The 27,216-nt window shown below is 35.4% G+C and overlaps 1 protein-coding gene across 2 annotated transcripts in view; it reads right to left on the minus strand.

Moving 5' to 3' along the window:
- LOC149798796 (conserved oligomeric Golgi complex subunit 3-like) overlaps positions 1–27,216 on the minus strand; it is a 122,699-nt gene that overhangs the window by 66,947 nt on the left and 28,536 nt on the right. For both annotated transcript variants that reach the window (XM_089957685.1, XM_089957684.1), the window contains exons 5-10: positions 23,282–23,356; positions 21,060–21,152; positions 15,644–15,772; positions 10,537–10,655; positions 8,989–9,115; positions 2,226–2,317 (exon numbers count right to left, since the gene is read on the minus strand). In XM_089957685.1, coding sequence (XP_089813811.1) covers positions 2,226–2,317; positions 8,989–9,115; positions 10,537–10,655; positions 15,644–15,772; positions 21,060–21,152; positions 23,282–23,356 — 635 coding nt within the window. The remainder of the gene's footprint in view (positions 1–2,225; positions 2,318–8,988; positions 9,116–10,536; positions 10,656–15,643; positions 15,773–21,059; positions 21,153–23,281; positions 23,357–27,216) is intronic.

Below are 27,216 nucleotides of genomic sequence, written 5' to 3' on the forward strand. Positions count from 1 at the left end.
TCATTTGTTGCTAAGCACTATTCTTGGCCTAGTGGTTAGAGCATCTGCCTCATATGTTGGAGGTCATGGGTTCGAACCCTGGCCAAGTCATACCAAAGACTTATAAAAATGGTACTAACAGATGCCTTGCTAGGTGCTCAGCATTACAAGGTTAGTGTTAGGACTGGTCAGCCTGGTGTCAGGATAATGTGACTGGTTGGGACATCATGCTACATGTCTGCGGCATGATGCCCCAGTGCTAGACTTCACTATAAACTGCAGACATCATAGCAATATGACTGAAAAATGGTTAAATCCAAATCACACACATAAAGCTACAGAACAGAACAGAAAAAATTTCAGTTATACGTATAAGGCATACAAGTACAATAAAAATTCTTTTATATATGAAGTCATCATGGTGTAATATAAATAGGAGAAAGGTGATCAATTATTTAAATGAAAAAGATTTTGATAGGTTTCTCTTAATATTTAAAAGAGCTGCAAACAGAATGTGAATCAGTTTGGCATACATTTCCACCCACTTGAAGTATAAGCAAAACAATTGTGAATATAAATGGGAAAAAAAGTGTACTGGACATAAAAAGTGTAATCTATATATTATAAGCCAGAATTAATGCACACTGTATGAACATGTGTGATTTGGATTTATAATGTAGCTTCAACAATTTTTCAGTCACATCGCTATGATGTCTGCAGCATGGAATTTTACAGTGATGCCAAGCACTAGGGAATCTTGCTGTAGACAGGTAGCATCAGGTCCTACCCAGTCACATTATCCTAAAACCAGGCTGACCAGTCCTACCACTAACCTCTTAATGCTGAGTTTCAGGTGAGACAGCTGCTAGTACCATTTTTATATGTCTCTGGTATGACTAAACCAGGGTTCAAACCTGCGACCTCCCACAGTCGAGGCGGACACTCTAACCATTTAGGACACTGGAGTGGTCTGCTATAAAATAAATTCTAATAAAAACTCAGTGGCTGGAAAGGAAAAAGAGGCTGCCTGTTCTGGTAAAGTCAAAGTAGATGCTATTACTGATCAATCCGTATAGAAAACGTACCTGAAAAATAATGCTCAACCAATTTGACAGTATGCACCAGTACCCCATGGAGGTATGTGTAAAGGGTGGCAAAGTGTGTCAGTATGACAAAGTTATAATTCAACAAAAAGACAGTAAACTTTGTCATCAAAAGAAATTGCAAGAATAAGTTGCAAAATTATTTATGGATGGAGTATACTTCCATTCTATGAGAAAACTACTCCAACTTGCTTTAACATAGAATAACATCCAAATGTCTTGTAGATGGTTTTCAAGGTCTCTTGTCGGGAGAGTGTGCTACTTGTCACGAGTAAAAGTAGTAACTGAAGTATTCATGGGATTTACTGCTAATCCCTGTATCAAGGGAAATCACTCTTGAACTGCTACCTATGTGGACTGGTAACTTCTAGCTGGGATGTCTGGATCTGCAAAGCAGTGGTAGTTCTCTATGATGAGGTAACACTGAAGAAACATGCCAACTATGTGTGTCAATGATGTCATGTAAATGACATCAAAGTTCATGAAATGATCCGTCTTGAAGTAAAATTGCAAGAAATATTACAATCTCCAGCTCATATATCTCATACTTTCCTTTCTGTATTGTATTGCATGAACAAAAGTATACAAAATCTTAAAATCTCAACAATTAGGTGAAAGAATGGTATTCATTTTGGTTTTGTCACCTAAATTCTCAAAGAGGGATCAAGATGTCTGATGTATCAAATTTTAGTTACAAGCACATTTTTTAATGTTTACTAACAGAAACACATTTGCAGACCTGATGGAAAGTCATCAGATGGACTGGTTAAAGACACCTCAAATGCAGACCTGATGGAAAGTCATTAGATGGACTGGTTAAAGACACCTCAAATGCAAACCCGATGGAAAGTCATTAGATGGACTGGTTAAAGACACCTCAAATACAGACCTGACGGAAAGTCATTAGATGGACTGGTTAAAGACACCTCAAATGCAGACCTGATGGAAAGTCATTAGATGGACTGGTTAAAGACACCTTAAATGCAGACCTGATGGAAAGTCATTAGATGGACTGGTTAAAGACACCTCAAATGCAAACCTGATGGAAAGTCATTAGATGATGGACTGGTTAAAAACACCTCAAATGCAGCTTTGATTCCTGAAATTATACAATGCCTGTAATCTCAGTAGATATTTACTTACTCAAGCAAAGGAGTCGATCTCGAAAAGAAGTTAAGGTACAGCTGATACTCATCTTCACAAACATGAACCATGAAGGCACACCCACTTCTCATCTGTAACAAATAAAACATGAACCATGAAGACACACCCACTTCTCATCTGTAACAAATAAAACACGAACCATGAAGACACACCCACTTCTCATCTGTAACAAATAAAACATGAACCATGAAGACACACCCACTTCTCATCTGTAACAAATAAAACATGAACCATGAAGGCACACCCACTTCTCATCTGTAACAAATAAAACACGAACCATGAAGGCACACCCACTTCTCATTTGTAACAAATAAAACATGAACCATGAAGACACACCCACTTCTCATCTGTAACAAATAAAACATGAACCATGAAGGCACACCCACTTCTCATCTGTAACAAATAAAACATGAACCATGAAGACACACCCACTTCTCATCTGTAACAAATAAAACACGAACCATGAAGACACACCCACTTCTCATCTGTAACAAATAAAACATGAACCATGAAGACACACCCACTTCTCATCTGTAACAAATAAAGGGACTTTATGAATTTTACACCCACTTCTCATCTGTAACAAATAAAACATGAACCATGAAGGCACACCCACTTCTCATCTGTAACAAATAAAACATGAACCATGAAGGCACGCCCACTTCTCATCTGTAACAAATAAAACATGAACCATGAAGGCACACCCACTTCTCATCTGTAACAAATAAAACACGAACCATGAAGGCACACCCACTTCTCATTTGTAACAAATAAAACATGAACCATGAAGACACACCCACTTCTCATCTGTAACAAATAAAACATGAACCATGAAGGCACACCCACTTCTCATCTGTAACAAATAAAACATGAACCATGAAGACACACCCACTTCTCATCTGTAACAAATAAAACATGAACCATGAATGCACACCCACTTCTCATCTGTAACAAATAAAACATGAACCATGAAGACACACCCACTTCTCATCTGTAACAAATAAAGGGACTTTATGAATTTTACACCCACTTCTCATCTGTAACAAATAAAACATGAACCATGAAGGCACACCCACTTCTCATCTGTAACAAATAAAACATGAACCATGAAGGCACACCCACTTCTCATCTGTAACAAATAAAACATGAACCATGAAGGCACACCCACTTCTGATCTGTAACAAATAAAACATGAACCATGAAGACACACCCACTTCTCATCTGTAACAAATAAAGGGACTTTAGGAATTTTACACAAACTTCTCATCTGTAACAAATAAAACACGAACCATGAAGGCACACCCACTTCTCATCTGTAACAAATAAAACATGAACCATGAAGGCACACCCACTTCTCATCTGTAACAAATAAAACATGAACCATGAAGACACACCCACTTCTCATCTGTAACAAATAAAGGGACTTTAGGAATTTTACACAAACTTCTCATCTGTAACAAATAAAACATGAACCATGAAGGCATACCCACTTCTCATCTGTAACAAATAAAACACGAACCACGAAGGCACACCCACTTCTCATCAGTAACAAATAAAGGGATTTTAGGAACTGTACACCCACTTCTCATCTGTAACAAATAAAAGGACTTTATGAATTTTACAAAGTGATGAGAATGAAGCCAATACTTTGGGTGAGAATTATCTGTTGGGAATAAAATAGTAAATGGATAAAGTCAGTAATATAAATAAATCTGAAACCACCTGTACTGGAATGGAGTCCATTTATACTCAAATAAAGGCCTCTGTTAGGACTCTAAACCCAAAGCTGAGTTCACTAGCAAACACCCACTACCCAACCCTGCAAAAAGTATGGATATTCTACATGTAATGTACCAACAATAGGAAAATGGACATCACACTGTCATGCAAAACTGAATGTTGTCTTTGAAATAAACAATGCAAGGTAGCTAATACTGAAGACAGTCCTAAAATCCCTCCATTGTTTATGAATGTTGAGCTAAAGATGGATCTTACAAGCATTTTCAAAATATTTCCAGCAAGTATAATACCATTACAGAATAAATTATGGGAGATGGCCACTAAGATTTTGTATATTCAAACATAATATGTTTCTGGTAAATAATTATGATTTAAAAATCACTATCTGAAATGAAATTCTAATAAATGTCAATGAAAATATTCCCTATTTACTGAAAAAATACCTTCTGTCTTATTGGACTCTAGTCATAGCCTTATAGTTTGTAATGTATCTCTTGCACAAGATGGACTCTAGTCATAGCCTTATAGTTTGTAATGTATCTCTTGCACAAGATGGACTCTAGTCATATCCTTATGGTTTGTAATGTTTCTTGCACAAGATGGACTCTAGTCATATCCTTATAGTTTGTAATGTATCTCTTGCACCAGATGGACTCTTGTCATATCCTTATAGTTTGTAATGTATCTCATGCACAAGTTGGATTCAAGTCATAACCTTATGGTTTGTAATGTATCTCTTGCACAAGATGGACTCAAGTCATAGCCTTATGGTTTGTAATGTATCTCTTGCACAAGTTGTAATAATCTAGCTCTGACATTGTTACTTCCGATAAATCAATATTTAGAATTGAATTCATGCAATATACAAAAATCCCAAACATGTCCTGGGAGCAGCAGTAGCTGAAATGATACCAGACTTGTAATCCAAGAGTCACAGGTTCTTATACACACCATGTCAACACATGTTACCTGCTTCAGTGTGTCCTTGTTACCTACACTTAACACCCATTTCCTTGGCAAGATATAGCAAATAATGTGTTTAAAATGCCCTTAAAACCAGCAAAAACAAGACATATTTAAAAATAAGCTTTCTTATTTTAATTTTTTTATGATATAGAGGGTATTATCAAGATCACCATTTCAAGAGCATTGCATTTTCCATTTGGCAGTATTGAATTTTGAGTTGTCTCCTAGTTTGATGAAAAGCGCACATATTTTCATTGTAATAAAGTGTGATTGCGATTTACGCAATCTCAATTTATGCCAATTCGAAATAACGCTAGATGTGGAAAAATGCAAAAAAGATCACTACTATTGAGATAACTCTCTCATACATATAGACTGTGCCAACGTCACAAACATTACCCATAATGCCCTGCTCTTGCGCCCCCACCATTCTGTTTATTGTGGCCTCAGGACTGTGTATGTATGTACATGTACAAATTGTTTGCTACAATTTTGGAACGTTATTAGTGATGGCATCTAAAAGACAAGCAAGTGACAGTCTGAAGAGACCAAGGAAGACTATTTCTTTAGAGGTTAAACTTGAAGTAGTGAAAAGGTATGAAGCTGGTCAGAGTACCGCCATGACAAAGCATGTTTTGAACCTTATGGAAAGTACATGTAGAACAATGCATGACAGTGCGGAAAAAATAAAAGCAAGTGTGAAAGCTGGAACCTCCCTTTCGAACCAGAAAAGTTGCTATACTCACCCCATTATAAAGGACAGGATGGAAAGGATGCTGGCAACGTGGCTTGATGAACACTACTGTTCAATGCAGCTTTCATTTTTTAATTACATGAACATATGTTCTATTGATTAAAATTCATAATATCATGTTTTTATTTTATGTTTCCTATGTTTTAAATTCGTTTCCCTATGCTTTTTATGAAAACTTTTATTATTTTTTTTTTTAATCTACTTTGCAGAAGCATTCCCTAATTTTAACATACTGAATTTATACCAAAAAAAGGGGCCCCGAGTGGCCAAGTGGTCTAAAGCGCTCACTGTTACAGATCACTGCCATCTCACCTCTGTCTGCGTCGGTTCGAGTCTCAGATTCGGCTAATGTGGTTATGTGAGAAAGCCTGCCAGTAGCTTCTTGTGGGTCGGTGGTTCTTTCCGGGTTTATTCTGGGTTCTTCCTCCACCATTAATACTGGCCGCCATGTATAGCCAATCTTGTGCTGAAAAATGGCGTTAAACCCTACCACAACAACAACAACAACAATACCAAAAAAAATGATTTCAATTTATGCGAATCTCAAATTATGCTCACGCTTCAAAAATGTAACTCTCGCATAAATCGTGATCACACTGTATATACTCAGACAGTAAAGGTAGTCACGCCGATGTCACCCTGTACTCTATTCATCCAGATCTGTTCAGCTGTTTATACATGAAGCATATTTGTTTCGTGATTTTATCTGCTTTCATATTTTGGGAATATTTTTCAATTTAATAAAATTTCTTGTCATAGCCATATGCACAATAAATGGAAGAATACATGCCTCAAAAATAATTGGAATCTTATTGTCAAAAATTTTTTCCAGGACAATTAAAACTAATAAATTGTGTAATATTTTTCAAGAAAATTTTTTTAAAGTAAATTATGTTTCTCTGAGAATACTCACCTAATCACATTATGTTAGGAATATTAGCTGGCTACCTTGCGAATCCAGCCCTACTAAAATATTAAAATCATTTTTTTTTTAGTTTTAACAGACAAAGGGCAATAAGATGCTGTTGGTATGGCACCAGTCCCTGAAATTATGCCATTTTCTCTTGTAAGCCTTCAGAGTGGAGGACTTTCTTGCTCTTGAGATTATCTCCACAATCGATGGTTTGAATATTTTTTCTTACAAGGCTTTCTTGATAACAGTGTGTAGAAGGAGAGGACAGTCTGGGCAGGGAAGGACTACCTGTGACCATGGTTGCTGGAGACGATTCAGGTTGGGCAGAATCTTCCTGGGCATATCTATTGCTAGAATGAGTAGATCGGTAACCCAGGACTTATCCCATCTGATAGGGAATATCAAACTCATCTTACCATTCTGAACCTGTACGTTCTGGATTATTTTCTGTCTTAGCAACTGTGACCCAAACAGGGTTGTTCGGAAACAGAGGGTATGGTAAACAGTCATCTGTCACCTTAAGTCTGTCTCTTCGTCCTTGTCGATATCTACCGATTCTTAAAAGCAGCAGTATTTTATGATGCATTAGATCCAATGGATCTGGTACAAACCCCAAGCGTCTAGACATATAGACCCAAAGATCATGCCTGGACATGCTGGAGGACTTATGCTCACTGGGTTGCCTAAAATTAGGGAACACTGCCCCAATGAGTTGGAGTTGGCTGGGATGTCATCTCAAAAGGTCTCCCAAGTTGGACAGTCAGTGATAGCTGGTAATTGTGCAGTGGTTCAAGGAGGTGGATCCAACTGATCCAATACAAACACCATGCGCCTTGACTTACTGGCCTGAAGGCCATACCTGGACATGCAGGAAGACTTACACCCACTGGGCTGCCTAAAATTGGGGAGTCGTAATCCCCAAGAATGAACTCTAGATTGTCCTCCTTGACTTATTCCGTCTTTCCTTCCCTTGAATGTCAAATGGACTAGGGCTTTGAATGTGCATTTCATGCATTTAGTAAACATATCTCCTAAACAAAACTAGAGAACAAAGCATAGATTAGCAAACCAGTATGTGACTAACTAGCTAAGAGCATAGATTAGCAAACCAGTATGTGACTAACTAGTTAATATGGTAGCCATACTTACTCTGACCACATATTACAGATGCTGCATTTCACAGACGGTGAATACTTAGTATAAACAAAACAAGAATCATGGTAGACTTCCATGCTCTGAAGTTGCATAAATAGCGTTTAAATGACATTCTGCTGAAACAACACAAGAGACAGCAAAGCATAAATTAGTAATTCATCAAGTTACTAACTCGCTAATATAACTATATTTCCATTACTAAGAAAAGAATAAAAAAAGTCAGTGTTGCATTGAAACTTATAGACTATATGCTTTGAACTTATGTATTTCAAGTGTATAGTTGATCTTTCTACTGAACCTACACAAGAAGGGAAAAACAAAGCATAAATTAGCAATGTAGCATGTTATAAAGTAACTAAAATCAACTCCGTTACAAACTGAGCAAGCAAAAAAAAAGACAAAGTCAAGGTAACTTAGGGCTATTCCATTTAAACATACCACTACCCCACGGACGGCAAAATAAAAAAACTTCCATGCATGGTCATCAATAAACAATAATCACTTCTGTGCCATGTCATATCAAAAGATGCATGGCCATGGGTGTCCAAAATTCACTGCTATGACTGGTGGTGGTAGAAAAAAATCACTTCTATGGGTGGTCACCCATTTTTGAATGTGCCTCCCCCCCCCACCAGGGGTATGTTTAAATGGAATAGCCCTTATAAAGACCTTGCAGAAGTCAACAATATTGTGGTGTGATGTGGTCTTAAAAGGACAAATTCCCTAAAGGTGACAAAATCACTCAAATTTGGCAGAAACTGTAAAAACATCTTTACAACCTGAAGCAGAATGATTAATCTACACAATAAATCCAAAAAGAACCATTGGATAAGTCAATTAGAATATAAAAATGGCTTGGATTGTCGCTGGATAAACTGGACAATGTTATCCAGTACAGCAGCGAAGCTACAAAAGGCGACACCTGGTGGTGCCAAGGGGAGGTAATTTGCAAAAGTTATTGCCCTTTGTCTACAGAAATGGAAAGACATTTGCATCTTTTAGTAGCACTGGATTCGCAAGGTAACTTGATAATATTCCTAATATAATGTGATTGGGGAATGTATTCAATGGGGAACATATTCAATGGGGAATGTATTCACTGGGGAATTTATTCATTGGGGAATGTATTCAATGGGGAATGTCATGTTTAAGGGTTTGTTTTTACCAGTTTCATATAAAACATGGACATCGTTTTAAAATAAAACAAGTCTCACCAGTGAGCAGTGGTCCCGGACATGTTTGGCAGCCAAGTCTGCTATAGTGGATGCAATGCTGGGACCCAGAAGTAGCTCTCTTTGTGCAAAGTAACACTGATGACAGTCTGACAAGATCTGCTGGTAACTGTAAAGGAGATAATACTGTTCATTTATTCACACTGATTGACTTTAAAATGCTATTTTCACTGACAAAGAAACAAAAACAAGGGTTCCATTTTTACAAACTGTGAATTTATAGTCAAATGCCATTTTTGCATGATAATCTGAGATCGGATTCTTTATTCTTTACACTTACAATTTTTCACTATTTACAGGCCATGAAAATGTCTAACAATGGCTGCTGATGACATAACACTGGTAATTTAAATAAAATTAAATGAAAAATAACATTTGCTTTAAAATATTTTACAACTATATTTTTACATTTATTCCAGTTGTGGTTATACTTTTATCATAGATTCAATCCAGCTTTTTAAAATCTTGTGTTTCTTATTTTACTAAAGCACACTTTAAATAAGAAACAAGAAAATCTTTTGTTTTTTTCCATTTAATACCATCAAAAATATTAACCTTCACTTTGGTAAATGCATTCCATGTGAGTGACAATGAAAGGAAATGAGGATTGGAGCAAATAACACTAATCCAGAATGCATTTGTAGACTGCAAATAAATAAAAAATGATGAGATGGTAGTTGAAATGCAAACATGAATGGAATGTAAATGAATTGGAGAATGAATGAAAGTGAAAGAAACATTTGGTAGCACTGCCCATTTCATGCCACCATAATCAAGACATACTAAAATTTAAAAACTTGTCAATATGTTGAGGTTTTAAATGTATCATGATTTAATTATCAACTTCACTAGTAAAGAGAATGTCAAGTTCATATGATAACCTGCCCTAACTATTAAATTTTCTACATCATCCTATAACATAGCAATGGCCTGCCTATGTTCCAACATGACTTGTACCCCACCTGCCATCTTTAAAAGTATTTACCTGGCACAATTAAAGCCAAGTTGAAGATCATTAAATTCCTTTAAATGTTACAGATTTCAAACCAAACCTTGTTCTGTCAGTGCAAACCTTTTTAATTTGGAAAATAAAGTCATTAATGCAATGTTCAAGTAATGCTATTTTTAGGAGACTGAAAAGCCTAATACACATCTTAACTAAAACTAATTAATTAATTTAATAAAACTAATTAATTAACCAAAAAATGATAAAGTCTATATGGAATGTGAAATGCTAGGGTTTGGCAAGAAGTACTAGCAAGTGTCACTGAAATGTTTAAAACTTAAGAAAAGACAATGAAACTAATCACTTCTTTGTACAGTGAAACTAATCCGATGCAATTACTTACTGGGTCAAACAAATTGACTATTTAAAAAGGTAGCTATTTACAATAAGTTTAAAAACATACAGGGGAAAAACTAGTTTCATATGAGGAACAGCTGTTAGAGAAAGGTAACTGTTGTTGGTGATGGTGAGTGGACCATATATTTCATGTATATTTGTAGTGAACACTTTTTCAGAGGACATACTCAGGACTCTTGTCCACTCTCTGTTCCAACTGTTCCATAAGTGCTTTGACTCTTGGAGCATTGGCTCGAAATTTACCATAAAACAATGTAAAAGCATTGTCTCCAGCTCCTTGGGAATCCTGAAGATAAAAAAGTGGTAATTATTTAGAGAAATCTCAAATGACAATGTTCTGTCTTCAGACTTGTATGTTTTACTAATACAACATCCAACTTAAAAGCTGAAAAGAAGAAACCTTTTCTCTGCAACAATAGCCATTAGTCTATAGCTAAATAATAAATTAACACGGGTAAAAAAATATAATTACCGTGAAACACTCTAAATTCATAGGGTTCCAATTTTTGTGGTTTTTGTGGGTGAGCCAGATTATGAATTTAAAGTCCCAATAAAATATCAACCAAGCCAACAGTCACCCCTACCCCCAACCATCATACACAATGAAGAAGCACTATCTGTTTCCATGTCTATCTGTACTGTTGAGAATGTGAAATATAATTAGGATAAGTACATGCATGAAGAAGAACAAAGAAACTGAATGATTACAATTTAATCTGAATGCAAAATTTCATGACAATGAAAACTTGTGTTAGATTCTAATGACTCTATTTGATGTACAGTATAGTAATAAAAGCTGATTTACAGACTGTGTCTTCATTTCAAAGTACATAACGGTTCCATTTATGAATACATATTTGCACAACTAACTACAAACTAAATAATCAGCAGATTAGTGCCACTTTCGCAAAGTCTATTTCAATCAGATCTCTCCATGGTAATATTTTGCCATGTGTGTAGATGAGCCACCTTGCATAAATTGGTTTAAGGGTAGCTCAACGAAGACCTGATTTAAATGTTTGGGCTGTTCTATTTAAACTCACATGATACCCAGGGAAGGTAGGTTTTAAAAAAAAAAAATATGCCAGGGTACTTTGATTTCAAAGAGTTCATATTAAAATGATAAGAAAATTCTAAATTGCATATATGGGTGAGAATCCCCAAATGAAAAGTGCCTTCCATGGGTCCCATGTAGGTTTTACTGGAACAGCCCTATGCAAATTGTCTTATATGTAGAAGTTTTTAAGTCATCTAGGACCTGATCTGAATGTTCATCTCCACTATCCTCCACTTGATTTAAATGATCAGATCACCTGTGTTGAATACCACTTCTGATATCATATTTAGTAACAATACCGTCTGCACCAGTCATCACAAACTTCTTGGAATAAATTTAGTACCACAAGGTCAAGGTCACATAAAAAAGTGGGGTTCCCATACAGTGATGATGGCAAGCTCATCAGATTGGCTTTGTTCAATTGGTTAATCCTTAATTGTTCAGAACTTTATGCTTTCATAGCAGGCTTTAAAAACAGATATGGGTTTGAGTCCTGGGCTTGGCCAATGTGGGTACGTGAGAAAACTTGCCAGAAGCTTCCCGTGGGTAGGTGATTCTTTCTGGGGTTTTCCCGGGTTCTTCCTTCACCAGTTATACTGGCTACTGGCTACCATGTATGGCCTTTCTTGTGCCGAGAATTGGCATTAAACCCCATAATAACAACAACAACAACAATTACAAAAACATAAACACATGAGAACCTATTAGTTAAGAATACAATAGTGTTTACTTAAACATGTGTGGAAAAAGTCAGGATTTTATTTTGAATCTCTGCATTTACACCCTATGTTATCATCAAATAACTTAGTTACTCAACTTAATTAATGAAGTAAAAATTGAACCTGTTTGCTCACACATACAACTGAACGTCGGTATACAAATACCGAGACATATGCATCACTTTGTTTAATGTAAATGACAAATTCACACAACTAGGTACCCATGAATATGTATTTTTTCACGCAAAATTTCAAACCCAAGAATAATAAATTGTTTTAGAGTATGAATTTGTTAACTCTTTTTAGAATGTTTATCATTGGGTCATAATCTTCGAGGATACAGGGATATAAATAACTATCTCACATGGAGGTCTGCTTTTCATGTTGCAAAAAAATAAGAAACTTTCTCTCCATTGAATGGAATAAAACCTCTCTTAACTTATTACCTACTATGCAGAATTTTCCTGAACATGATTTTCATAAATGTCACCCACAATAAAGATGGACAAAGTGTTGACCGATAGAATAAGCTACATGAACTAAATAAATCTTGGTAACTGTTACAGGAAAGCAAGTGTTCCATAGAAGATAGTGCCAAATCTGGATCCAAGAAATGTTCCACAGAAGCTGCTGCCAAATCTGATTCCAAGAAGTGTTCCACTGAACCAGATGCCACATCTGCATCCATGAAGTGTTCCACTGAACCTGGTGCTGTGTCTGCAGCCATGAATTGTTCCACAGAATCCAGTCCATATCTGCATCCATGTGCTCTCTATAACTGACTTGAAAATAATTTTAACAAAAGACTCCAATTCAAAACTTGATCATTGTTGACACTGTGGGAACTGTCCCAGCGAAGGAAGACTTCCATGAAAAACCTGGCCACTGCTGACATCATGGGCACTGTTCCATCTACAAAATGCTTCAATGAAAAACCTGACCACTGCTGACACCATGGGCCAAGTCCCAGCTAAGGCAAAACCTGACCACTGTTGACACCATGTGCACTGTCCAAGCTACAAAATACTTAAATGCAAAACTGGCATTTGATGACACCATGGGCACTGTCCTAGCCACAATAGCAATACCTATGTCTCACCATGTTTATGCAGGTGAGATGAAGATTAACATGACAGGACTAATTTACCCAACTGAAAACTGTTGAGAATCTGAAAATGCGGCAAACAATTCTCAACACATAGCTGAGCATGATTGATTAAGATGGAAATTTGTTTAGGCTGAATTTTGCAAAGAAGCCACGGTTCGATTGGCCACAGAAGCCATGGCTGGATTGGGCACAGGAGCCATGTTGGGTTAGGCAAAGGAGCCATGGTTGGGTTGGGCACAGGAGCTATGGTTCATACAGATATTTCACTAGGAAATTCCAGCACTTTCCAAAGCTTTTCAATGACCAAACAAATTACTTTTCCAAAACTATAAGAAACTGCATATAAACTTGGGAAGAATGTTGATTATGATATATAATGTGTAAAAAATTTCATAATTAAGTTTTCACTTTTAAGCAAGAACTCCACAATACGTTCTTTTAAACTAGGCCTAATTGAAGACACTAAATCTAGGGGTCTTGGCATCAGGGTAGAGGTGTAGTAATCTCATTTACATCAGTCTGAGAGCTAGCAGTCTTTATTTGCCTAATATTCTGTCTCATCTATAACAGTTTGGGAGTTAGCAGTCTTTATTTGCCAAATATTACATCTCATCTATATCAATGTGGGAGTTAGCAGTCTTATTTGCCAAATATTCTGTCTCATCTAAATCAGTTTGGGAGTTAGCAGTCTTTATTTGCCAAATATTACATCTCATCTATATCAATGTGGGAGTTAGCAGTCTTTATTTGCCAAATATTCTATCTCATCTAAATCAGTTTGGGAGTTAGCAGTCTTATTTGCCAAATATTCTATCTCATCTATATCAGTCTGGGAGTTAGCTGTCTTTATTTGCCAAATATTCTATCTCATCTATATCAGTTTGGGAGTTAGTAGTCTTTATTTGCCAAATATTCTATCTCATCTATATCAGTCTGGGAGTTAGCTGTCTTTATTTGCCAAATATTCTATCTCATCTATATCAGTTTGGGAGTTAGCAGTCTTTATTTGCCAAACATTCAATCTCATCTATATCAATGTGGGAGTTAGCAGCCTCATTTGCCTTATATTCTATCTCATCTATATCAGTCTGGGAGTTAGCAGTCTTATTTACAAAATATTCTATCTCATCTATATCAATGTGGGAGTTAGCAGTCTTATTTGGCTAATATTCTATCTCATTTACATCAATGCGGGAGTTAGCAGTCTTTATTTGCCAAATATTATATATCATCTACATTGGTTTGGGAGTTAGCAGTCTTATTTGCCAAATATAATATCTCACCTGTATCAGTTTGGGAGTTAGCAGTCTTGTTTGCCAAATATTCTGTCTCTTTTTTGAGTTTTCCATGTTTCATGCAAAACTATTCTCAATTCATTCCAACTGTTGATATATCATTCTTTTTATGATTTTCACTGTTGCCAGGAGATTTCAAAGCACTTTCTCTCATTTATCTAGTTCAGGTTAATTAAGCTCTACAGGCCTCAAGTTACACTGATGGGGAGGGGGGCTAAGGTCAACAAAGCTACTTTTAGCAGAGTTGCTTTGATTGATTTTAGAGGCATCTTCAGTACATACTGTCCAAAATGGTTTTTTTATTTTTTTATTACTGCAATTGGAATCTAAGTTGACATCAGACTGCTAATTCCCAAATTGATGTAAATGTGACAGAATATTGTGTAAATAAGACTGCTAACTCCAAAACCAATGCAGATGAGACAGAATCTTTGGTAAATAAGACTAACTCCCAAAATTATGTAGGTGAGAGAGAATGTGGAACTCAATTTACTGTGCATAAAAAAAATATTTGTAACAGACAAATAACATCAGTACATAGTTTTACTATGCACTATGGCAGACATACATAAATTATATACACCACACCCCACACACCCCGATCTGGTTTGGATTTTCACTGCAAAGCAATTAAAGTCAAAGTGGACCAGATGACTCAGGCTGAGAGGAGTACTTCAGGTCGGATCAAATGTAAGGAAAGTGCTGTTAAAATGGATTCAATTTTTAATCAAATTGGAAGGGACTATAATACTAAGGATCAAGAACAGGTAGTTTGTTTCTGCAAACCAGGCCTGGTACAGAGTCTGCTATGTGCAAACATTTGCTGGAACATGAGGAAAGAGTTTGAGCTCATGGGTTACAAATCTTTTCCATCTGCACTGTCAAACATTTGCAAACAGCAAACCATGGAAACCATGTATCATGCACAAGTTACTCTTACAAGATCATTTGCTAGGCATATAAATTACATACCAAATACCAACAAAAATGAAATATTAAATATGAAACAACACCATAGCCATGCAGCATATGAAAGTCAAATATTTAATTCAAGTTGACATGTAAAAGCACATCAAAGTAGAGAAAGAGTCCTACCTTCCTAGGCAGTATCTGTTGTGTTGCATTTTGCAGGATGTTGACAACATGAGACTTTATCAAGTTCAGAGCTCGTGATAAACACTGTTTAAATCTGGCCAAATAAACATCGGATTCTTTATACCGTGGCTGTAAGAAAATGAGAGACAGGTACAAGCAAAGCCACAAGAAAAACAATACAAGAGTGGGACTCACTAAATGGTGTACATAATGTTTCTTGCAGCTCCTCCAGCAGATCACATATCAGACTGGAGACAGCAGTTTTCCCAAGAACATGCTGGGTAGTCAAGTCCAAAATTACCTGTTTCTGGTTGTTTATTCCATAAAATTACTTGTGGCTGTGGGAGTCTGCATAAACATTTAAGCCAAACATATTCTCAAACTTCCTCTCTAGAAATCCAGCCATCAGAAACAAATTTATTATGCTGCATTGCTGTAAAGGAGTAAACAGTATATCACTCTGATTGGATGGATAAAAAAAATGTTTAAATTGGACAGCTATAAATATATTCAGGTAAACAATCAAAACATGGAGTCACAACAGCAACCTGGTCCACAGCCCATTAAACTAATGCATTACTTTACTTATACTAGCCAAATAATTACAGGCAACCATTAATTTAACAATGTATGCAAATAAATCAAAATCGAAAAGTTGTATTTAACATACAAAATTTCTTCTAATTTCAAAAAGGAAATCTTAAAAGATTTGGTAAAAACTCTGATTACAACAAATAACAATTATTAACACTGAACTAAGTCTTGCAAGAGTTGAGCTTGCCTCATTCCAATGTTATCGGATACAAGTTAGACAAAAATGATTGAGATTAGCAGTTTAGTGACTGCAATGGCAGAGTTGATTCTCCTCAAAGTCATTACTATTTTTACGAAATATTGTCAGATTTGTTTTAAGATTTACATATGTGAATGAGAAATATTCATTTAACGAGACAGCCACTTTTGTTGTCTTTTCATTTTTGATCATCCTCACATATTAAAACAGTCCTGCACACAGTTCTGTCAGCACAGAATTAATTATACAGTGCAAGCAAAATGGCCAATGTTTGATGGAGGTTTTCTATTCATCTTTTCTACAGTATAATACTTGGTAAACTTCTGCTGGACAGACATAAACAACCAAGACAGAACATTATGCCTTTGGGTAGGGTGGAATATATTTTGTCAAAATCACATACATACATATACACTATATAAATAATTTAATTATAGTATCCACAATGTGCAAATAAGTTCATTATCTTATGTACTTTGGGACTGACCATTTAATTTTCAGGAAGAAGGGTATTTCCTTCCAAGCCTGGATATTGTTAATCTTTTACCTCAAAATAATTTTCAACTTAAATATAATGGATCAAAATTGATATTCTTTTGTTATTGTTATAAATCAAAGCAAAAATATCTATGAGATTGATTGTATTTTGTTTAAAAAGAATTTTGGACTCCCTCTCCCTCCAAAGTTTTAAATGGTCAGCTCCTTAAATAGCCTGTGCTGTATGGCAAATTTGATGAACTCTAGGTTGGGAGCTGTTACTGCACTAACCTTTCAGGAAGTTGGCTCCAGCAAGAAACTGTCTGATGAAAATATTAAATGTTAATGTACACCAGGCACTGGTATATGATACACTTCTGTGAGTGGCTGTATCATATAAATCTTGCTGATGCTGGGGTTGGGTGGTACATGCATGGCACAGCTACTAAAATGTTGATGACTTTATATAATAGGGTCACAATGCCATTTGTGCTTAATGAAATGGTGCCTCTAGGTCTAAGCTAGAGGAAACGGGTCTTATTCAAAATTATCGTCACATTAAAATGTCAATTTCTTTATACATGAAACTGACCTAATTGCCATAGTGAAGTCAAAGATAAAGGACTCCATGTCTAGCTAACAGATTGTTTCTTTATCAGACAATCAATGAAAGTGTCATTGACTAAACCTACTCAAAGGTGTCTGGGTCGAGTTTACACATTGTTTTCAGACAATCAATGAAGGTGTCATTGACTAAACCTACTCAAAGGTGTCTGGGTCGAGTTTACACATTGTTTTCAGACAATCAATGAAGGTGTCATTGACTAAACCTACTCAAAGGTGTCTGGGTCGAGTTTACACATTGTTTTCAGACAATCAATGAAGGTGTCAATGACTAAACCTACTCAAAGTGTGTCTGGGTCAAGTTTACACATTGTTTTCAGACAATCAATGAATGTGCCATTGACTAAACCTAACTCAAAGGTGTCAAGGTTGAGTTTACACGTTCCTTTACACACAATTAAAAGAGACCCCAGCGACCAAGCTTATTACAGCTGAACTGCTTGAAGATGGCTCAGAAATTTAATTTGTGGTAGTCAATCTGACAAGTGAAAACAAGAAAATAAAACAAAAGCAAGTAAAACAAACAAAAGAAAAGAAATCAAAGAAATGGATACAACCCAGTATGTCCAGTCATGGCAAAAAACTAACAATAACTGAACTTAAATTCAAAGTAAAACTCCACTTAACATTGCAGGATATAGCCAACTATGTTTCAAGTCAAGAATGCAAAGATAAAGCATCTCAATAACTAGGACTAAACTACACAAGTGATGATAGTGTACCAAAATATGATATCATTCAATGGCCAAAATGGATTGCTAGTGTACTCAGAATATGAAAGCATTCAATGGCCAAAATGGGTTGACAGTGTACTCATAACATGAAAGCATTCAATGGCCAAAATGGGTTGATGATGTAACAGAATATGAGAGCATTCAATAGCCAAAATGGGTTAATACAGTATTCATAACATGAAAGCATTCAATGGCCAAAATGGATTGACAGTGTACTCATAACAAAAAAGCATTCAACAGCCAAAATGGGTTGATAGAGTACTCATAACAAAAAAGCATTCAATAGCCAAAATGGGTTGATAGATACTCATAACATGAAAGCATTCAATGGCCAAAATGGGTTGATAGTGTACTTAGAACATGAAAGCATTCAATGGCCAAAATGGGCTGATAGAGAACTCATAACACTGAAAGCATTCAATGGCCAAAATGGGTAGACAGTACAACAGAATATGAAAGCATTCAATAGCCAAAATGGGTTGATAGAGTACTCATAACATGAAAGCATTCAATGGCCAAAATGGATTGACAGAGTACTCATAACAAAAAAGCATTCACTAGCCAAAATGGGTCGATAGAGTACTCATAACATGAAAACATTCAATGGCCAAAATGGGTTGATACAGTACTCATAACAACAAAGCATTTAATAGCCAAAATGGGTTGATAGAGTACTCATAACATGAAAGTATTCAATGGCCAAAATGGGTTGATAGAGTACTCATAACATGAAAGCATTCAATGGCCAAAATGGATTGACAGAGTACTACTAATAAAAAAGCATTCAATAGCCAAAATGGGTTGATAGAGTACTCATAACATGAAAACATTCAATGGCCAAAATGGGTTGATAGTGTACTCAGAACATGAAAGCATTCAATGGCCAAAATGGGCTGATAGAGAACTCATAACACTGAAAGCATTCAATGGCCAAAATGGGTAGACAGTACAACAGAATATGAAAGCATTCAATAGCCAAAATGGGTTGATAGAGTACTCATAACATGAAAGCATTCAATGGCCAAAATGGATTGACAGAGTACTCATAACAAAAAAGCATTCACTAGCCAAAATGGGTCGATAGAGTACTCATAACATGAAAACATTCAATGGCCAAAATGGATTGATACAGTACTCATAACAACAAAGCATTTAATAGCCAAAATGGGTTGATAGAGTACTCATAACATGAAAGTATTCAATGGCCAAAATGGGTTGATAGAGTACTCATAACATGAAAGCATTCAATGGCCAAAATGGATTGACAGAGTACTACTAATAAAAAAGCATTCAATAGCCAAAATGGGTTGATAGAGTACTCATAACATGAAAACATTCAATGGCCAAAATGGGTTGATAGTGTACTCAGAACATGAAAGCATTCAATGGCCAAAATGGGCTGATAGAGAACTCATAACACTGAAAGCATTCAATGGCCAAAATGGGTAGACAGTACAACAGAATATGAAAGCATTCAATAGCCAAAATGGGTTGATAGAGTACTCATAACATGAAAGCATTCAATGGCCAAAATGGATTGACAGAGTACTCATAACAAAAAAGCATTCACTAGCCAAAATGGGTCGATAGAGTACTCATAACATGAAAACATTCAATGGCCAAAATGGGTTGATAGAGTACTCATAACATGAAAGCATTCAATGGCCAAAATGGGTTGATAGTGTACACAGAACACGAAAGCATTAAATGGCCAAAATGTTTTGATAGTGTACTCAGAATATGAAGGCATTCAATGGCCGAAAAGGGTGGCTAGGTATGAAGTCATAAGAAAGGCATAATTGGGGGATATGACCAGCACTGGGGCAGATATTTTGCCTAACTTGCCCACTAGCAAGGACAATGCACAAGTGCCAAGGCTACTGAACAAAATTCAGTAAGTGTCAATCCTTGAACAGGATGTTAAATTCAAGTGAGTTTGAGTTAGCAAGGTTTAACTGTAAAATGTTTTAGAAGAATACACAACTGCAGAAAGAGATATATCAGTGTTACACCCAAATTCTAAATGCAGATGATGGACATTTTAAAGGACAAGGAAAACAGTGGTACATAATGCTCTAGTAGCATGATGCACTATTGTCTTATATTATCCTTGGACACTAGTAGCATAATGCACTATTGTCTTATATTATCCTTGGACACTTATTGTAATAATTTTAACATGGGATCAATTAATTCATGAAAATATCGGCATCACTGAATATCATTTTAACCTGAAGTCAGCATCACCAAATAAATTTCCATTCTGGATCAAGTTCTTATATCACTTGATGTTCACTCAATATATACCTGAATTTATTATAATATATACCTGCAATTATTATAATATATACCGACTTTTACAGAAAAATCATTCACTTAATGACAAATTGTGCATTTGCATAAATTTAGTCTCTTCCGTCAATAGATAAACCTCAAAATAAATTAAATTTTCATCACTGATGGCGCAACTTTAAAATGTGTTACACGAGCACCCATCAAGAACTCTTCACTGCAACTTGGCTGACTACCACAAACCTTGCATGTTTTCATTTCCAGAATTATTATTTTAAAAAGGGTATTAATTGTCCACTAAAATGAATTGTATTTTTCTATTTATTCCCGCTGAAAGAGTGTACCTTGGGGTGCATGGGAGCCAAGATTTGGGGAATATTGAGCAAAATATTGTTGCAAATGTGTGATCCCATGCTCCAGGTGCAGTGGTAATACAAGCATACAGTCATAAATTTATACATGCACTTGCTATATCAGAACAGAAGTCAACACTTACATTCGACTTTATGTAGTGGATGCATTCATCAAGGCGGGATAACATTGGTACAAAGGACTCATTTGTCACTGCTAGAGTGGGAGATCCTAATTTCTGGAATAAGAGTAACAATTAAGATTATGAGATTAGTATTTCATTTAAGATGTGAACATAAATGTACACAAGGAATTAACTTGACTAATATAAAATGCTTCCATGTCAATGCTGGTGTTTTACAGCACAGCGGCACAAGTAAGTTATTTCGTGCTGAGGCAACTGAAGAAAAGTGATAAGCCCAACGCTCCAAAGCAGTAGCTGACCCAGGTGGTACAGAAGATAGGATTCGAAAATTGTGTCATTTTGATTGCAAGTTCGACACTTTAACAACCAAGACAATATGGCTCCTGTTTCATAGTCAAAATATCATGTAATAACTATAAAATGATAAGTATAACCACAAAGAAATATGTAATAACCACAAAACAATATGTAATAACCACAAAACAATATGTAATAACCACAAAACAATATATATTAAGTTACAAACAATGTTTTAATTCATTATAAGGCAGTCTCACAAAAAGTCCAAAGACATCGTAACACATGTACTTCATTTTAAGGCAGTCTTACTGATAGACCACGGACAGCAATATAATGAGTGAGTATTGTATCCAGTACTTCTATATAAGGCAGTCTTACTAACAGTCCATAGACACTATAATAAACAAGTATTGTATTGTTTACTTCATTATAAGGCAATTGTACTTCTAGTCCATAGACTACAATATGAGTACTGTATCGTTTATTTCCTCATAATGCAGCTCAGTCTGTATGATCTATATGGCATCCACAGACAGTATAATAATGAGGGTGTACAGTAAAAATGGCTTCCACAGACAGCATAATAAAGAGGGTGTACAGTAAAAATGATTTCCTAATATAAGACACAAAGTGTGTGCTGTCCTTTTGATGACTGCATTTGTAAAAGAGAGCTCTCACATCACACTCAACACCACACTTCACATCACACTCAACACCACACTTCACATCACACCCCACAGCACACCAATAGCTTGGGAAAGGGATATAGCTACAAAGTAATACATTTCTGGGCCATTCGGACGTATCTGACCTGTAATTAATCTTCTATGTCAGATGGATATAAGTGGCTTGGAAGATAAAGCTGTAAAGATGTTGCTCACAAATAAATGACAAACACTGACAGATGTAAAAAAAATTACTTACTCTTGATATACTGTCCAGTTCATTGAAGATAACACTGACAGGTGGAGAAAAATGACTTATTCTTAATACACTGTCCAGTTCACTGAATTAAGATAACACTGACAAATGGAGAAAAATGACTTGCTTTTGATATACTGTCCAGCTCACTGAAGTAAGATAACACTGACAGATGGAGAAAAATGACTTACTCTTGATATACTGTCCAGTTCATTGAAGTAAGATAATACTAATAGATGGGGGAAAATGACTTATACTTGGTAAGTAAGATAACACTGACAGATGGAGAAAAATGACTTACTCTTGATACACTGTCAAGCTCACTGAAGTAAGATAACACTGACAGATGGAGAAAAATGACTTACACTTGATATACTGTCCAGCTCATTGAAGATAACACTGACAGATGGAGAAAAATGACTTATACTTGGTATACTGCCTTGGTCACTGAAGTAACATAACACTGACAGATCGAGAAAAATGACTTACACTTGATATACTGTCCAGCTCACTGAAGTAAGATAATACTGACAGATGGAGAAAAATGACTTACACTTGGTATACTGTCTTGGTCACTGAAGTAAGATAACACTGACAAATGGAGAAAAATGACTTACACTTGGTATACCACCTTGGTCACTGATGTAAGATAATACTGACAGATGGAGAAAAATGACTTACACTTGATATACTGTCCAGCTCATTGAAGTAAGATAACACTGACAGATGGAGAAAAATGACTTACACTTGGTATACTGTACAGCTCACTTAAGTAAGATAACACTGACAGATGGAGAAAAATGACTTACACTTGATATACTGTCCAGCTCATTGAAGTATGATAACACTGACAGATGGAGAAAAATGACTTACACTTGATATACTGCCTTGGTGACTGAAGTAAGATAACACTGACAGATGGAGAAAAATGACTTACACTTGATATACTGCCTTGGTGACTGAAGTAAGATAACACTGACAGATGGAGAAAAATGACTTACACTTGATATACTGTCCAGCTCATTGAAGTAAGACAACTTATTGCTGATACTTTCTGCTGTATTCATGAGTCTTGTCTGGAAAAAAAATCGTGTTTAACATTATTGGTCACTTGCAAAACTTATGTACACAATACTGAGTAAAAAAATTAACTGTATAGGCATTAATACATGAAAGACAAGAACTATGGTGTTTAAAACACATATGCCATGGCTAACAACCAAAAGGTAAAAAGTCAAGAAAGATGAAAAACGTAGAATTCGTGAAATTTTTCATCAGTTGATTATTAGTGCCAGCAAGGTTTCTTTAGGGTCCAGACACAGGAGTTTTAAAAAAATGTGTAAAAAAAGTGAAAGAATACTATAATGACCTGAAAATCTAATTGGGTCATCTAATTACATACAGATAAGATGCCCATATTTCACTCGTCTATGCAGGGTGGTTTTATCCAATCTTGCCAACATGCTTTTTGAAACTGATGGAGAAACAGACGTATGAAAGGATCTCTGGTACTAGCAGTGGAGGCATAAAAATAAAACACAATTTTCACATTTTACAGAAACAATGAATTGCATCACAATGCTGCAAACACTACAGATCATATGAATATACATATTACAGAACAGGATGAATATAGTACACATCAGAGAATAGAGTATGAATATTGTACACATTATAGAACATTATGAATATAATACACATTACAGAACAGTATGAATATAGTACACATTTCAGAATATAGCATGAACATAGTTTCACATTACAGAACAGTATAAATACAGTACACATTACAGAACAGCATGAATATAATACACATTACAGAACAGTATGAATATAATACACATTACAGAATATAGCATGAACATAGTTTCACATTACAGAACAGTATGAATACAGTACACATTACAGAACAGTGAATACAGTACACATTACAGAACAGTATGAATATAATACACATTACAGAACAGTATGAATGTAGTACACATTTCAGAATATAGCATGAACATAGTTTCACATTACAGAACAGTATGAATACAGTACACATTTCAGATTATAGCATGAATATAGTACATATTACAGAACACAGCACGAATAGAGTACACATTACAAAATGAATACAGTAAACATCACAGAACATAGTATGAATACAGTACACATTACAGAACAGTATGAATATAGTACACATTACAGAACAGTATGAATATAATACACATTAGAGAACAGTATGAATGTAGTACACATTTCAGAATATAGCATGAACACAGTTTCACATTACAGAACAGTATGAATACAGTACACATTTCAGATTATAGCATGAATATAGTACATATTACAGAACACAGCATGAATAGAGTACACATTACAAAACAATGAATACAGTAAACATTACAGAACATAGTATGAATACAGTACACATTACAAAGATAGTATGAATATAGTACACATTACAGAACATAGTATGACTATAGCACACATGTGCAACATATATTATCTACCCAGTCAAACGATTAATAAGTGACAACTATCAGAAAACACAAAGAACATAATAAGTAAAACACGGTAGGAAAAAATAAAATTTGGAGTAAGTTATCTTTCTTCAATAATACTTACCCAGTCAGACATAAATAATCTTGACAGTAAGGTAAACTCCTTATTTTACTGAAGCAATTTTGTGCTTTTTCTATTTTACATTGTAACCTGATCTTTTTAACATTTTAAATTATAACTTTTTAATTGCAATACCTATCTAACTACCTATACACCTACCAACCCAATCCCACCCACATAATCTACCTAATGGGCATAAAAGATATAAACACTTAAATAAAACATTATTGACTAATGATGTCAAAGTAGACATACCACAATGAGTTGAAAACAAAAAATGCAGACATTAATGTTGTTTTTGCATCAAAATATTATGAATATAGAACACATTATAGAACAGAGTATGAATATACTACACATTACAGAACAGTATGAATATAATACACATTACAGAACAGTATGAATACAGTACACATTTCAGAATGGTATGAATATAGAACACATTACAGAACAGTATGAATATACTACACATTACAGAACAGTATGAATACAGTACACATTTCAGAATGGTATGAATATAGAACACATTACAGAACAGTATGAATATACTACACATTACAGAACAGTATGAATACAGTACACATTATAGAACAGTATGAATATAATACATATTACAGAACAGTATGAATACAGTACACATTACAGAACAGTATGAATATAGAACACATTATAGAACAGAGTATGAATCATTGTACTTACAATCTGTTTAAGAAGCCATTATCATTGACGAATCTTACAAGCCAGATTTACTGAATGACAGATTAAAACAAGCACTGTCCACCTCTATAAGCCAGAGTTTACTGAATGACAGATTATCACAAGCACTGTCCACCTCTATAAGCCAGAGTTTACTGAATGACAGATTAAAACAAGCACTGTCCACCTCTATAAGCCAGAGTTTACTGAATGACAGATTATCACAAGCACTGTCCACCCCTATAATACAAATTTTACTGAATGACAGATTAACACAAGCACTGTCCTCCCCTATAATACAGATTTTACTGAATGACATTAACACAAGCACTGTCCTCCCCTATAATACAGATTTTACTGAATGACAGATTAACACAAGCACTGTTCACCTCTATAAGCCAGATTTTACTGAATGACATTAACACATGCACTGTCCACCCCATAATACAGATTTTACTGGGTACAAGTCATGGGTACTCCTGAAAAGTTGGTCTGGTTCCCTTACCATCCTCACTGAATCTAACATGAAAGCCAGACACGAATCAAACATAGGCAAACCAGTATCTGGATTTTACCATACATGATCATATTTCTGTAATGTCTGCCTTTATTCCATTAGTCCATATTCTAAGGGTCATTTATGTAAGACTTGTGGCAAAATCCTAAGGGTTGGCAGATCTTGAACATACACAGCACTCAAGAAATTAACTTTTAACACAAAATCTGAACAAAGTCACTGAGCATGAAATCTAGGTAATAGATTAATATTTTGTCAAGTGCCAGCATGATGACTATCAGTCATCAATATAATGTGGAAGAGTGCTAGCATGAGGACTATCCATCATTAATATAAAGTGCAGGAGATTGCCAGCATGACGACTTTCTCTCAACAATATAAGGTGAAGGAGACTGCCAGCATGATGACTATCTCTCAACAATATAAGGTGCAGTAGAGTGCCAACATGATGACTATCAGTCATCAATATAAGGTGAAGGTGAGTGCCAACATGATGACTATCGGTCATCAATATAAGGTGAAGGTGAGTGCCAACATGATGACTATCGGTCATCAATATAAGGTGCAGCAGAGTGCCAACATGATGACTATCGGTCATCAATATAAGGTGAAGGTGAGTGCCAACATGATGACTATCAGTCATCAATATAAGGTGAAGGTGAGTGCCAACATGATGACTATCGGTCATCAATATAAGGTGCAGTAGAGTGCCAACATGATGACTATCAGTCATCAATATAAGGTGAAGGTGAGTGCCAACATGATGACTTTTGGTCATCAATATAAAGTGAAGGTGAGTGCCAACATGATGACTATCGGTCATCAATATAAGGTGAAGGTGAGTGCCAACATGATGACCATCAGTCACCTATATAAAGTCCAGGAAAGTATCAGCATGATGACATTTACCAAAAGTTGACAAAAATCTTTCTGATTCAAAATTTACAAAAACAAATACATTTTCTCTTACATTAAAGCGATTTGTTTTGTTCAAACTATTCTAACTTTTTATTGTTGTCACTAAAATGATTAACTATAACAAAAATGAATAGTTTAAGAGATTACACAATAAGTGAAACAATGACATCAAAACCAACACACTACCACAACAATGTA

This window comes from Sinohyriopsis cumingii, chromosome 5 (genome assembly GCF_028554795.1).
Source record: "Sinohyriopsis cumingii isolate HCF-2022 chromosome 5, ASM2855479v2, whole genome shotgun sequence".
Classification (NCBI taxonomy): domain Eukaryota; kingdom Metazoa; phylum Mollusca; class Bivalvia; order Unionida; family Unionidae; genus Sinohyriopsis; species Sinohyriopsis cumingii.